General features: G+C 43.4%; 1 protein-coding gene across 2 annotated transcripts; it reads right to left on the bottom strand.

Moving 5' to 3' along the window:
- Positions 1-6,087: 6,087 nt before the first annotated feature.
- Positions 6,088-13,185, bottom strand: sde2 (SDE2 telomere maintenance homolog (S. pombe)). 2 transcript variants are annotated; one of them, XM_084381804.1, is made up of 8 exons: positions 13,040-13,185; positions 9,945-10,065; positions 9,740-9,851; positions 9,478-9,647; positions 8,944-9,082; positions 8,522-8,671; positions 8,074-8,428; positions 6,088-7,028 (listed from the first exon to the last, which is right to left on the bottom strand). In XM_084381804.1, the coding sequence occupies exons 1-8, from the start codon at positions 13,139-13,141 to the stop codon at positions 6,789-6,791; spliced, it is 1,389 nt and encodes a 462-aa protein (XP_084237930.1). In that variant the 5' UTR covers positions 13,142-13,185; the 3' UTR covers positions 6,088-6,788. The 2 variants fall into 2 exon arrangements, with proteins under 2 accessions (XP_084237930.1, XP_084237931.1); XM_084381805.1 differs by having other exon boundaries at positions 6,088-7,025.
- Between the last annotated feature and the right edge of the window lie 513 nt (positions 13,186-13,698).

Genomic DNA, 13,698 nt, shown 5'->3' with positions numbered 1-13,698 from the left:
AATCTTCCTTTTTCTATTCTTTTTATCTTCCTGGGAAAGAAAATGCCTACAGACCCTGAATGTCACCCAGAAATAATGAAAAACTGTTGTTTGTTTCAGTCATTTTGATGAAAACATAATTTAGTGGCATATGCCACTAAACAAGTGGCATATGCCATTGACTCAATTTTGGCACACCATCATTCACCTCAGATCTCAGCGCTGCTTTAAAAAGGGTCTAAATGAAGTTGCTTCAGTCATTTTGATGAAAACATAATTTAGTGGCATATGCCACTAAACAAGTGGCATATGCCACTGAGTAACTGTTGGCACACCATCAGTCACCTCAGATCTCAGCGCTGCTTTAAAAAGGATCTAAATGAAGTTCTTTCATATCAGTTTGGGATTTCGTGGAGAATCTTCCTTTTTCTATTCTTTTTATCTTCCTGGGAAAGAAAATGCCTACAGTCCCTGAATGTCACCCAGAAATAATGAAAAACTGTTGTTTGTTTCAGTCATTTTGATGAAAACATAATTTAGTGGCATATGCCACTAAACAAGTGGCATATGCCATTGACTCAATTTTGGCACACCATCATTCACCTCAGATCTCAGCGCTGCTTTAAAAAGGGTCTAAATGAAGTTCTTTCATATCAGTTTGGGATCTCGGGGCAGAATCTTCCTTTTTGGGTCAAATATTCTTTTTATCTTCCTGAAACAGAAAATGCCTACAGTCCCTAAATGCCACCAAGAAATGATGAACAATTGTCGTTTGTTTCAGTCACTTTAATTAAAAAATTCAGTTAGTGGCATATGCCACTCAGCCACTAATCGTATATTCCAGCGAGGAACTATTCTTTTAACCATCCCCAAGCAGAAAATACGTACAGTACCTGAATGTTACCCAGAAATTATGAAAAACTGTTGTTTGCTTCAGTCATTTTGATGAAAACATAATTTAGTGGCATATGCCACTAAACAAGTGGCATATGCCACTGAGTAACTGTTGGCACACCATCAGTCACCTCAGATCTCAGCGCTACTTTAAAAAGGGTCTAAATGAAGTTCTTTCATATCAGTTTGGGATTTCGTGGAGAATCTTCCTTTTTCTATTCTTTTTATCTTCCTGGGAAAGAAAATGCCTACAGTCCCTGAATGTCACCCAGAAATAATGAAAAACTGTTGTTTGTTTCAGTCATTTTGATGAAAACATAATTTAGTGGCATATGCCACTAAACAAGTGGCATATGCCATTGACTCAATTTTGGCACACCATCATTCACCTCAGATCTCAGCGCTGCTTTAAAAAGGGTCTAAATGAAGTTCTTTCATATCAGTTTGGGATCTCGGGGCAGAATCTTCCTTTTTGGGTCAAATATTCTTTTTATCTTCCTGAAACAGAAAATGCCTACAGTCCCTAAATGCCACCAAGAAATGATGAACAATTGTCGTTTGTTTCAGTCACTTTAATTAAAAAATTCAGTTAGTGGCATATGCCACTCAGCCACTAATCGTATATTCCAGCGAGGAACTATTCTTTTAACCATCCCCAAGCAGAAAATACGTACAGTACCTGAATGTTACCCAGAAATTATGAAAAACTGTTGTTTGCTTCAGTCATTTTGATGAAAACATAATTTAGTGGCATATGCCACTAAACAAGTGGCATATGCCACTGAGTAACTGTTGGCACACCATCAGTCACCTCAGATCTCAGCGCTACTTTAAAAAGGGTCTAAATGAAGTTCTTTCATATCAGTTTGGGATTTCGTGGAGAATCTTCCTTTTTCTATTCTTTTTATCTTCCTGGGAAAGAAAATGCCTACAGTCCCTGAATGTCACCCAGAAATAATGAAAAACTGTTGTTTGTTTCAGTCATTTTGATGAAAACATAATTTAGTGGCATATGCCACTAAACAAGTGGCATATGCCATTGACTCAATTTTGGCACACCATCATTCACCTCAGATCTCAGCGCTGCTTTAAAAAGGGTCTAAATGAAGTTGCTTCAGTCATTTTGATGAAAACATAATTTAGTGGCATATGCCACTAAACAAGTGGCATATGCCACTGAGTAACTGTTGGCACACCATCAGTCACCTCAGATCTCAGCACTGCTTTAAAAAGGGTCTAAATGAAGTTCTTTCATATCAGTTTGGGATCTCGGGGAGAATCTTCCTTTTCCTATTCTTTTTATCTTCCTGGAAGAGAAAATGCCTACAGTCCCTGAATGCTACCAAGAAATGATGAACAATTGTCGTTTGTTTCAGTCACTTTAATAAAAAAATTCAGTTAGTGGCATATGCCACTAGGCCAAAAGTGGCATATGCCACTCAGCCACTAATCGTATATTCCAGTGAGGAACTATTCTTTTAACCATCCCCAAGCAGAAAATACGTACAGTACCTGAATGTTACCAAGAAATGATGAAAAACTGTTGTTTGCTTCAGTCATTTTAATAAACAAAATTCAGTCAGTCACTTTAGATCTGTAGACTGCTGTAAAAAGAGTCTACGAAAAGTTCTGTTATATCAGTTTGGGACCTCGGGGCAGAATCTTCCTTTTCCTATTCTTTTTAAATTCCTGGAACAGAAAATGCCTACAGTCCCTGAATGTTACGCAGAAATAATGAAAAACTGTTGTTTCAGTCATTTTGATGAAAACATAATTTAGTGGCATATGCCACTAAACAAGTGGCATATGCCACTGAGTAACTGTTGGCACACCATCAGTCACCTCAGATCTCAGCACTGCTTTAAAAAGGGTCTAAATGAAGTTCGTTCATATCAGTTTGGGACCTAGGGGCAGAATCTTCCTTTTTGGGTCAAATATTATTTTTATCTTCCTGAAACAGAAAATGCCTACAGTCCCTAAATGCCACCAAGAAATGATGAACAATTGTTGTTTGTTTCAGTCACTTTAATAAAAAAAATTCAGTTAGTGGCATATGCCACTAGGCCAAAAGTGGCATATGCCACTCAACCACTATTCGTATATTCCTGTGAGGAACTATTCTTTCAACCATCCCCAAGCAGAAAATACATACAGTACCTGAATGTCACCCAGAAATTATGAAAAACTGTTGTTTGCTTCAGTCATTTTGATGAAAACATAATTTAGTGGCATATGCCACTAAACAAGTGGCATATGCCACTGAGTAACTGTTGGCACACCATCAGTCACCTCAGATCTCAGCGCTGCTTTAAAAAGGGTCTAAATGAAGTTCTTTCATATCAGTTTGGGATCTCGTGGAGAATCTTCCTTTTTCTATTCTTTTTATCTTCCTGGGAAAGAAAATGCCTACAGTCCCTGAATGTCACCCAGAAATAATGAAAAACTGTTGTTTGTTTCAGTCATTTTGATGAAAACATAATTTAGTGGCATATGCCACTAAACAAGTGGTATATGCCATTGACTCAATTTTGGCACACCATCAGTCACCTCAGATCTCAGCACTGCTTTAAAAAGGGTCTAAATGAAGTCCTTTCATATCAGTTTGGGATCTCGGGGAGAATCTTACTTTTTCTATTCTTTTTATCTTCCTGGAACAGAAAATGCCTACAGTCCCTAAATGCTACCAAGAAATGATGAAAAACTGTTGTTTGTTTCAGTCACTTTAATAAAAAATTCAGTTAGTGGCATATGCCACTAGGCCAAAAGTGGCATATGCCACTCAGCCACTAATCATATATTCCAGTGAGGAACTATTCTTTTAACCATCCCCAAACAGAAAATATGTACAGTACCTGAATGTTACCCAGAAATTATGAAAAACTGTTGTTTGCTTCAGTCATTTTGATGAAAACATAATTTAGTGGTATATGCCACTAAACAAGTGGCATATGACATTGACTCAATTTTGGCCATCATTCACCTCAGATCTCAGCGCTGCTTTAAAAAGGGTCTAAATGAAGTTCCTTCATATCAGTTTGGGATCTCGGGGCAGAATCTTCCTTTTTGGGTCAAATATTCTTTTTATCTTCCTGAAACAGAAAATGCCTACAGTCCCTAAATGCCACCAAGAAATGATGAACAATTGTCGTTTGTTTCAGTCACTTTAATAAAAAAAATTCAGTTAGTGGCATATGCCACTAGGCCAAAAGTGGCATATGCCACTCAGCCACTAATCGTATATTCCAGTGAGGAACTATTCTTTTAACCATCCCCAAGCAGAAAATACGTACAGTACCTGAATGTTACCCAGAAATAATGAAAAAGTGTTGTTTGCTTCAGTCATTTTAATAAACAAAATTCAGTCAGTCAGTCACTTTAGGTCTGGAGACTGCTGTAAAAAGAGTCTATGAAAAGTTCTTTCATATCAGTTTGGGACCTCGGGGGCAGAATCTTCCTTTTCCTATTCTTTTTATCTACATGGAACAGAAAATGCCTACAGTCCCTGAATGATACCCAGAAATAATGAAAAACTGTTGTTTCAGTCATTTTGATGAAAACATAATTTAGTGAGTAACTGTTGGCACACCATCAGTCACCTTAGATCTCAGCGCTGCTTTAAAAGGGGTCTAAATGAAGTTGCTTCAGTCATTTTGATGAAAACATAATTCAGTGGCATGCCGTTGACTCAATTTTGGCACACCATCATTCACCTCAGATCTCAGCGCTGCTTTAAAAAGGGTCTAAATGAAGTTCTTTCATATCAGTTTGGGATCTCGGGGCAGAATCTTCCTTTTTGGGTCAAATATTCTTTTCATCTTCCTGAAACAGAAAATGCCTACAGTCCCTGAATGCTACCAAGAAATGATGAACAATTGTCGTTTGTTTCAGTCACTTTAATTAAAAAATTCAGTTAGTGGCATATGCCAGTATGCCAAAAGTGGCATATGCCACTCAGCCACTAATCGTATATTCCAGTGAGGAACTATTCTATTAACCATCCCCAAACAGAAAATACGTACAGTACCTGAATGTTACCCAGAAATAATGAGAAACTGTTGTTTACTTAAGTCATTTCAATAAAAAAATTCAGTCAGTCACTTTAAATCTGGAGACTGCTGTAAAAAGTGTCTATGAAAAGTTATTCAGAATTAGTTTGGGATCTCGGGGCAGAATCTTCCTTTTCCTATTCTTTTTATCTTCCTGGAACAGAAAATGCCTACAGTCCCTGAATGTTACCCAGAAATAATGAAAAACTGTTGTTACTGATGCCGCGTTCCAGTTACATGGGAGACCACTCGCCCGAGTTGGAAAGTGGGAAATCTCGCAGCTGTCTCGCGACATTTCACCGAGGCACGCCCCCTGTTGGTCAGAATATCCACTGTCCGACTCGGTCTTCATGAGAGTACACCGAGTTGAGCGAGGATAGACAAACGACGTGACAAACAAAGATGGCTGCGCCCATAATTGATGTATTTTCTTTGTATTTGTACCATGTTGGTCATTTTAATGTCGATTTTAAATGCTCTTACACACTTGATTACATTGCTGCTTTAATCCGGTCACCAATTATGCATTACACGGTCTTGCTGTGCCTGCAAAACAATGTAAAGTGTTTTCGAGCTGGTTTGCTAAATAGGCTAATGTAGCTAACAATAACAATTGCTTGCTACTGCCCTGATGGCGTCCATGTTCTTCTGACTTGTCGTGTAGCGATGACAAGCGGGAACGCTAAAAGTGCGACAAGCCCAGAAATGACGTCACATTCTCACGTAAGAGCAACTCGGGCGAGTGGTCTCCCATATAACTGGAACGCGGCATTAGTCACTGTTCGCACACCATCAGTCACCTTAGATCTCAGTGCTGCTTTAAAAATGGTCTAAATGAAGTCCTTTCATATCAGTTTGGGATCTCGGGGCAGAATCTTCCTTTTTGGGTCAAATATTCTTTTTATCTTCCTGAAACAGAAAATGCCTACAGTCCCTGAATGCTACCGAGAAATAATGAAAAACTGTTGTTTGTTTCAGTCACTTCAATAAAAAAAAAAATTCAGTTAGTGGCATATGCCACTAGGCCAAAAGTGGCATATGCCACCGAGTCACTGAGACACCATTACTCCCTTTTGTTCTCAGTGCTGCTTGATGCAACTTCCTGAAACATCAAACTGATAATACCTACAGTCCCTGAATGTTAATTACAAATGATGAACAACTGTCATTTGTTTTAGACATTTTAATTAAAACATTCAGTTTAAATCAAATTTAAGAACAAAATCAAATTACATCAAGTATTTGTAATTATTAAAATGTAGATTTTTTTCCAGACAAAACTGAGCAGAAGATGAACCGCAGACGTTCTACAGAAGTGACGTCCCACCATGGGACCTGATTTCAGAAAAAATAAGTCCAGTAGTAACACAGAGAGATGAAATATGTTTTCATGCTGTTTGAATTGTGTCATGACGATAATCCTGTTGAAGAAAAAACATGTTAATATCATAAAACTTGTGTTAGATTATTTTCTGCAATCATCCAAAAGTTCCATAGAGGGAACCAGGCCAATGCTAACTTCAGGGCTAGCTACAAAAATATGTCACCCAGCTTCATTTTTAAAAAGAAATCGAGGCACACCAGTAGGGGTGGGACTCTGCCTCGCTATTGGACAAACCAACGTTAATGATCTGCAGCTCAAACTGATAAAAATCTAAAGGATCATTTTCAGAAAGTCTCATGTCCATCGATGAAACTCAAACCACAGCTCACAGTCCTCCTCAGAGGTTTGAGCCGTCCAGGAAAAAAGAAAGAAGAAAAATGAAGAAGCAGGCGAGTCCAGCGACAGAACACAACAACCAATCTGGCTGCCATGGGAATATGTGGGACTGCTCCTGGGGGTCAGATCAGCTGTGACCTCTGACCTCTTCACTTCCTCTTAGGCTTGGCCGGTTTGGCAAGCAATGCCGGGTCAATCTGATCTGGTGTCAGTCCTCTGATGGAGAAGAGTCGGGCAGCGCGCTCCGTCAGCGTTCCCCCGCACTTCAAACCTCGAGACATCAGTTCCTCTTTCAGGACGTCCAGACCCAGAGACTGGAGCTGGTCCACAGATGAGACCGAGGAGAAGTCCAGCAGAGACCGACCCTGCTGCTGCTGCTGCTGCTGCTGCTGCAGAGACAAACGCCAGACTTCAGTTTAATGTTCATCCAATCCTGCAGCCAATTAAAAGACACCAGGACACCTGCTGATACACTGAAGTCATCAGACATGTGACCTCATTCAGTGGTGACACACAGCTACATGACCGTCACACACAGCTACATGACCGTCACACACAGCTACATGACCGTCACACACAGCTACATGACCGTCACAGCTACATGACCGTCACACACAGCTACATGACCGTCACACACAGCTACATGACCGTCACAGCTACATGACCGTCACACAGCTACATGACCATCACACACAGCTACATGACCATCACACACAGCTACATGACCATCACACACAGCTACATGACCATCACACACAGCTACATGACCGTCACACACAGCTACATGACCATCACACACAGCTACATGACCATCACACACAGCTACATGACCATCACACACAGCTACATGACCATCACACACAGCTACATGACCATCACACACAGCTACATGACCGTCACACACAGCTACATGACCGTCACACACAGCTACATGACCGTCACACAGCTACATGACCATCACACACAGCTACATGACCATCACACACAGCTACATGACCGTCACACAGCTACATGACCATCACACACAGCTACATGACCATCACACAGTTACATTGATATTGTTCATAAATGATTTACATTTGACAGGCAGGCCTTAGTGTGGTACACTGCTAACACAGCGTGTACATTATATTCCTCATGACATCATGTAGTCCAGCTGTTCAAAGAACAATTAAAAAATAAATTAGTTATCATGGCGTAAAACCAGGACCAAGACTCGTCTGGTCTGATTTAAACATGGCAGCCGTCTGTGCTGAAGGACGAACAAAACAATGAAGGCTCAGGACTGCTGAGACTCTGAGGGACCCGCTACTACACAGAGGAACATCCACACGTCTGAGGACGCCATCTCTGAACAGTGTCCAGTTGCGCTTCACATATTATGGGATGGACAGAGAGGAAGCTACGGCAGCACACAGAGGACAAATTACTGACCTGCTGCTGAGACGAACAGCTGGACTCCTCTGGTGGCTTAGGAGCTTCTGGAGGTTTCTGATCCTCTGAGGGTCTGATGGTCTGGTCTCTGGAGGATTGTGGAGGTCTCTGATCCTCTGAGGGTCTGGTGGTCTGGTCTCTGGAGGATTGTGGAGGTCTCTGATCCTCTGAGGGTCTGGTGGTCTGGTCTCTGGAGGATTGTGGAGGTCTCTGATCCTCTGAGGGTCTGGTGGTCTGGTCTCTGGAGGATTGTGGAGGTCTCTGATCCTCTGAGGGTCTGGTGGTCTGGTCTCTGGAGGATTGTGGAGGTCTCTGATCCTCTGAGGGTCTAGTGGTGTGATCAGCTGATGAGGAGCTGCAGAGAAATGTGACAGATAAATAAATATATAAAAATAGAAATCAGGTGGCGTGTCTGGATGTGTCAGGTGGACTCTGAGCTCATGTCTACCTGCTGCTTCGCTCTGGCTCCGCCTCCTCTGTCTGTGTCGTCTTGGTAACAACAGCAGCGGCTCCACAGCCGGAGGAGGACGTGGATGAAGACTCATTGTCGTCTTCATCTTCATCATCCTCTGAGCTCAGCAGCTCGTCGACCCCTGTCCTGTAACCATGACAACAGAAAAGAAAGATCAGGTTTCTGTCTGAAAGAACCGACTGAGCTGATTGGTTGATGGAGACAAACAGCAGGAGCAGCTAATTATCCAGTCGTCTACTAAACCACAGAAGAAGAAGACGAGATGACTTGGAGGTTCAAAGAGCTCCGGTCACAGTTGAACAGGTGGAGAACATGACCTGATGGTGTGAGGAAGGTTCTCCTCATCATCACCACGTGTCAGTTAACATGTGAGGAAAATCAGGAGGATGGACGCTCACCAGAAACATGCTGCTGTCGCCGCCGCCGCAGTCTTCTTCTTCTTCTTCTTGTGCGGCTGCTCGCTCTCATCTGAGTTTGGTCTCTTTGTCGGCGAGACGTCGGCGGCCTTCACCTGACCGCTGGAGGACGCCTGCAGACCTGAGACACACACAACACAACATCCGGACCCATGACGATCAATGTGTTTTAAAATCCAATGCTAGTCTGTTGATCTGTGACTGTCAGAGGTCTGACCACTCTCCACGTCTTCATTTCTTTTCATTTATTTCAGCCCTGACGGCTCTGCCAGCGTCACACTGCCTCGTGTGGATCAGTGAAGATCAGACATCCGACTGTATGTCCTGACAGACTGCGCCTCTTGTGGTCACATTGAGTGTTACACAAACAAACACTTAAAAATGAGCCTTGATATTCTCCTGAACAAAATGTCTGACATGTCCCTCAATGATGACATCACCAATATTTAAGAACTAAAGAGAAGAAGTGACAGGCAATCCACCTTCACACACACACACACACACACACACACACACCTTTGATGACCGAGTCCTCCAGCCTCTCTGACAGGTCGTGACACTGCTGCTGGTACTCTGGATCAGTGAACTGGTGTTTGGGTTCGCTCAGTTTCCTCTGCAGACGCTCCAGACGACGCTGCTCCTTCTCCGCCTCGCGCTCCGACTGCTTCTTCAGCCACTCCGCCATCCTAACAAACCACAGAAGAAGAGTTACAGTCAGCTTCGCCTGCGCTCTGAGCTGACGTTAAGACGAGCTTCTCGCAGGAACTGCGTCTCTTACTCTTTCTCGTGGTTGACGTCTCGGAGGCGTCGCCCGCTCAGATCTCGGCAAGCCTCGCGATTCGTCGTCTTCTCAATCTGAGCGCCCAGAGCTCGCAGCATGGAGCCGAACCCTGAAACACACACTCACGTTAGACACCACAGAAGAAGACACAGACAGCCAATTACTGGGAGTTTCATCAAGATCAACTTGGTTCTGGTCAGACCTCCTTTCCCCCCACAGAGGCGGGGCTGCAGGTGATAGACCGCTCCCTGCTGCAGCAGGTCGTCCACATCGGACAGTCGGCCATTTCTGATGACGTAGAAATCCTCAGAAGAAGAAACTCCCTGCGTGCGAACACACACACACACACACACACACACACACACACATTTTTTAAACAAAAAGAGGTCAAATGATTGACAGACTGATGGTGATGGCTGATGGCCGGTTTGAAACGTGTTATTAATGTGACGACTGTAAACAATCAGACAACTATTGAAATTAACACGTGTTGTAAATGATCCTCAGAGTTTCTTCATGTTCAGCTGTATGGAAGAATGATCCTCTCTTCATTCAAGAGCGTAGATCTTCAGTTTGAGAGATGTTTCCTTCCGTCTCGTGCTCACATTTATTCTCCTCACGCTCACATTCACATACATCCTGTGCTCGCTCAGATCTGAGGTGCACGCGCTCAGGACAAGCACCTCCTCTCAGGTTGAGGAGTCTGCTCAGACTCGAGGCTGTCCCTCCCTGCGCTTAAAGTATTGTGTTTCACCAGCCAATAGGGAGACAGCTACAGTGTGGACCAATCAAATGACGGATGCCGCCTTGGGTGCGTGCACTTTTTTTGAGCGCTCCGTAGGGGCAGGTATACGGTCTGTTTGTAAAACTGCTTCCCTCAAAATGCACCAATTTACTACATTAGCAGCTATTTGAATCGTCACCGCCAGCATATTTATGTGTAATTCATCTAAAGTAATCCTGAAGTTATCGTAGTTTACATTTTTTTCAATTTAACATTAGTGGATATATGTCATATAGCATAAATACTCACAACACTGTATGAATGTTACAGGACATGTGTGAATGTGAGCGACATTTCTGTGTGCAAGAAGAAGATGTGTGAGCACAAGCATGTGATCTTTGAGTTCAAGCACACATGTTGAAAGAAAGCAGCAAACATCTCAGTGCGAGCACACAATGTGAGCGTGAGGAGAATAAATGTGAGCACAAGAAGGAAGGAAATCATGGTCAGACCAGTAGCGCCGAGATCGAAAAGTGGCCAAAGGTATGTCGATTGCTGCTCAGCGGCTTATACCGATGCCTAGAGCCTTATGCCGCTCCTCGGAGAGGTGTGCCGCTGATATTCCACCGACACATGACGGTGTGTGTCGCTACAGACTGTTGTGCTTCTGAGAGACTGTTGGATGGGAAATGTATACATTGTTGTAGTCTTTTTTGACAATGCTAACTTAACACATTGCCGCAAATAAAGGAACGTAGGCTATGTGTTTCTTTTGGATATTATGTTGGTGGGATGTAGGCATGTAGACAGTAATTACACGTGGGATTCTTGCGATATGATAGCAAAGTAATATGTCTAAATTTGGGCCTATAAACTCCTCTCCTCTCCATCTGTATACATTATGCCTGTATACATGCCCCATCTCTGCATGTCACTGACTTCACTTCTTCCCCGGAGTCCTTGTGCTTTCTAGTCCTACAGGCTCCCATGGATCCTGGCCGCGCCCGGGTCGTGGATCGTGGATGCGCCCACTGCTATGGCCCTGCCTGATCGTGGATGCGCCTACTGCTATGGCCCTGCCTGATCGTGGATGCGCCCACTGCTATGGCCCTGCCTGATCGTGGATGCGCCTACTGCTATGGCCCTGCCTGATCGTGGATGCACCTACTGCTATGGCCCTGCCTGATCGTGGATGCGCCTACTGCTATGGCCCTGCCTGATCGTGGATGCGCCCACTGCTATGGCCCTGCCTGATCGTGGATGCGCCTACTGCTATGGCCCTGCCTGATCGTGGATGCACCTACTGCCATGACCCTGCCTGACACCCACCACTACTGTCGCTAACATTAGTCACATCTCTGTTACATACGTTCCACTACTATTATCGTACTGCATTGCTACATACCATCCTTGCCATTGATCATTACTACTGTTATCACTAGTAATCACATTTCCATGTGCATTTCATCATTATTGCTGTAATACATCTTTGTGTACTTTCACTCCTGTCAACCATCGCTTATAATTGAATACATTGTGATCTCGTTGATCTGCTCTGTACATGCGACATCTCTTGCACGTCTGTCCGTCCTGGGAGAGGGATCCCTCCTCTGTGGCTCTCCCTGAGGTTTCTTCCGCATTTTTTCCCTGTTAAAAGGGCCTTTTTTGGGGCAAGTTTTTCCTCACTCGAATCGAGGGTCGAAGGACAGAGGGTGTCGTCTCTGTACAGATTGTAAAGCCCTCTGAGGCAAACTGTGATTTGTGAATTTGGGCTATACAAATAAAATTTGATTTGATTTGATTTGATTAAACTACTTAAAGCTAATGAAAGAGATAGCCTTAGCTAACATGGCTACTGTGTTAGCCCCATGGCTACTGTGTTAGCCCAGCCACCGTAGCCAGTCTGACTAATCGATAGCAGAAACTTTGAGCCAACTAAACAATACTTACTGACAGGTTTCCTTTAGGACAACACAAGAATACATAACTTCGTATAAAATCTACTTCGTCGAACATTAACCATTGTGGCATATTATGTATCATGTTCACTGTACATTGAGATATGTTTTAACTATAGTTGGTTGGCTCAAAGTTTCTGCTATCGATTAGCGGTACCGATCCAACAGTCTCTCAGAAGCAGAACAGTCTGTAGCGACACACACCTTCATGTGTCGGTGGAATAACAGCGGCATATCAGCGGCACACCTCTCCGAGGAGCGGCATAAGAGTCTGGGCATCGGTATAACTTTGGCCACTTTTCGATCTCGGCGTCACTCGGCCAGACAGTAATCAGAGTACAGCTGCAGGTCAGACAGTAATCAGAGTACAGCTGTGGGCGGCCCAGGTGAGGTGGTGCCGGATGACCCGGACGTCACAGCCCTTTGTCTACAGCTCATACTGGGTTCATCTTTCATTAATCTGCCGCCATGTTCTCGGTTCACTGTTGGTCTATGAAGTCCGTCACTTTCAGAGAAGAGCTAACATTAGCACAGAAGCTAACACTCGGCCTGTGAAGTAAAAGCCCGCAGAGGGTCACTGCTGTGTTCCCGCCTCTGCTCGGTGTGAACACTCACCTGCTGCTGTGTGAACCGGCTCAGCAGGTCTCTGACCGCAGACTCGTCTGGAAACATCCAGGGAGAGAAGCTGAACCTCGGAGCGCTAACAAACACCTCCATGTTGTCTTCAGCCGCTATCACACAGTGCGCATGCGCAGCCCTTCTTCGCTCATCCGGCTGCAGCAGACGTCACCATCCCATGTCACCACTGCGCCACCTGCCGGCTGCTGTTCGTCCATTAAATATCAATAAGCTCTGAAATGACTGAAATAATTAATCAAATATCAAATTAGTTGCAGATTATTTTTGGTCGCTTGAATAATAAAAAAGAAAAGAAAACTAAATGCAGAGTTCAATGTTCTGATATATAATAACAGATTTATTAATGGTGAATAAATCATGAACCAGCTCATTAACACATTAATAAGATCAAAGGCTTCTGTTTCTCTTCTTTCAGCTTCACTGTTTGACCTTTGACCTTCTGACAAACAGCTGCAGGTCACATGAAGCAAACTTAATTCATTACCACTAATTAACATTGAACCTCTTTTAGTATCCAGTTTTATAGACGTTAATAACCGATCGATGAGTTTATTACCCATCAATCACCTCATATGTTGATAAACAGTCATTAATGAAGAAAACAAACTGTGGCGCCGCCAGGTGGCGCCGCCAGG

The sequence above is a fragment of the Pagrus pagrus genome (assembly GCF_965226575.1).
Source record: "Pagrus pagrus genome assembly, chromosome: 2".
Taxonomy (NCBI): domain Eukaryota; kingdom Metazoa; phylum Chordata; class Actinopteri; order Spariformes; family Sparidae; genus Pagrus; species Pagrus pagrus.
The sequence above is the reverse complement of the archived record's forward strand: the minus strand, read 5'-3'. Positions and strand labels throughout refer to the sequence as shown.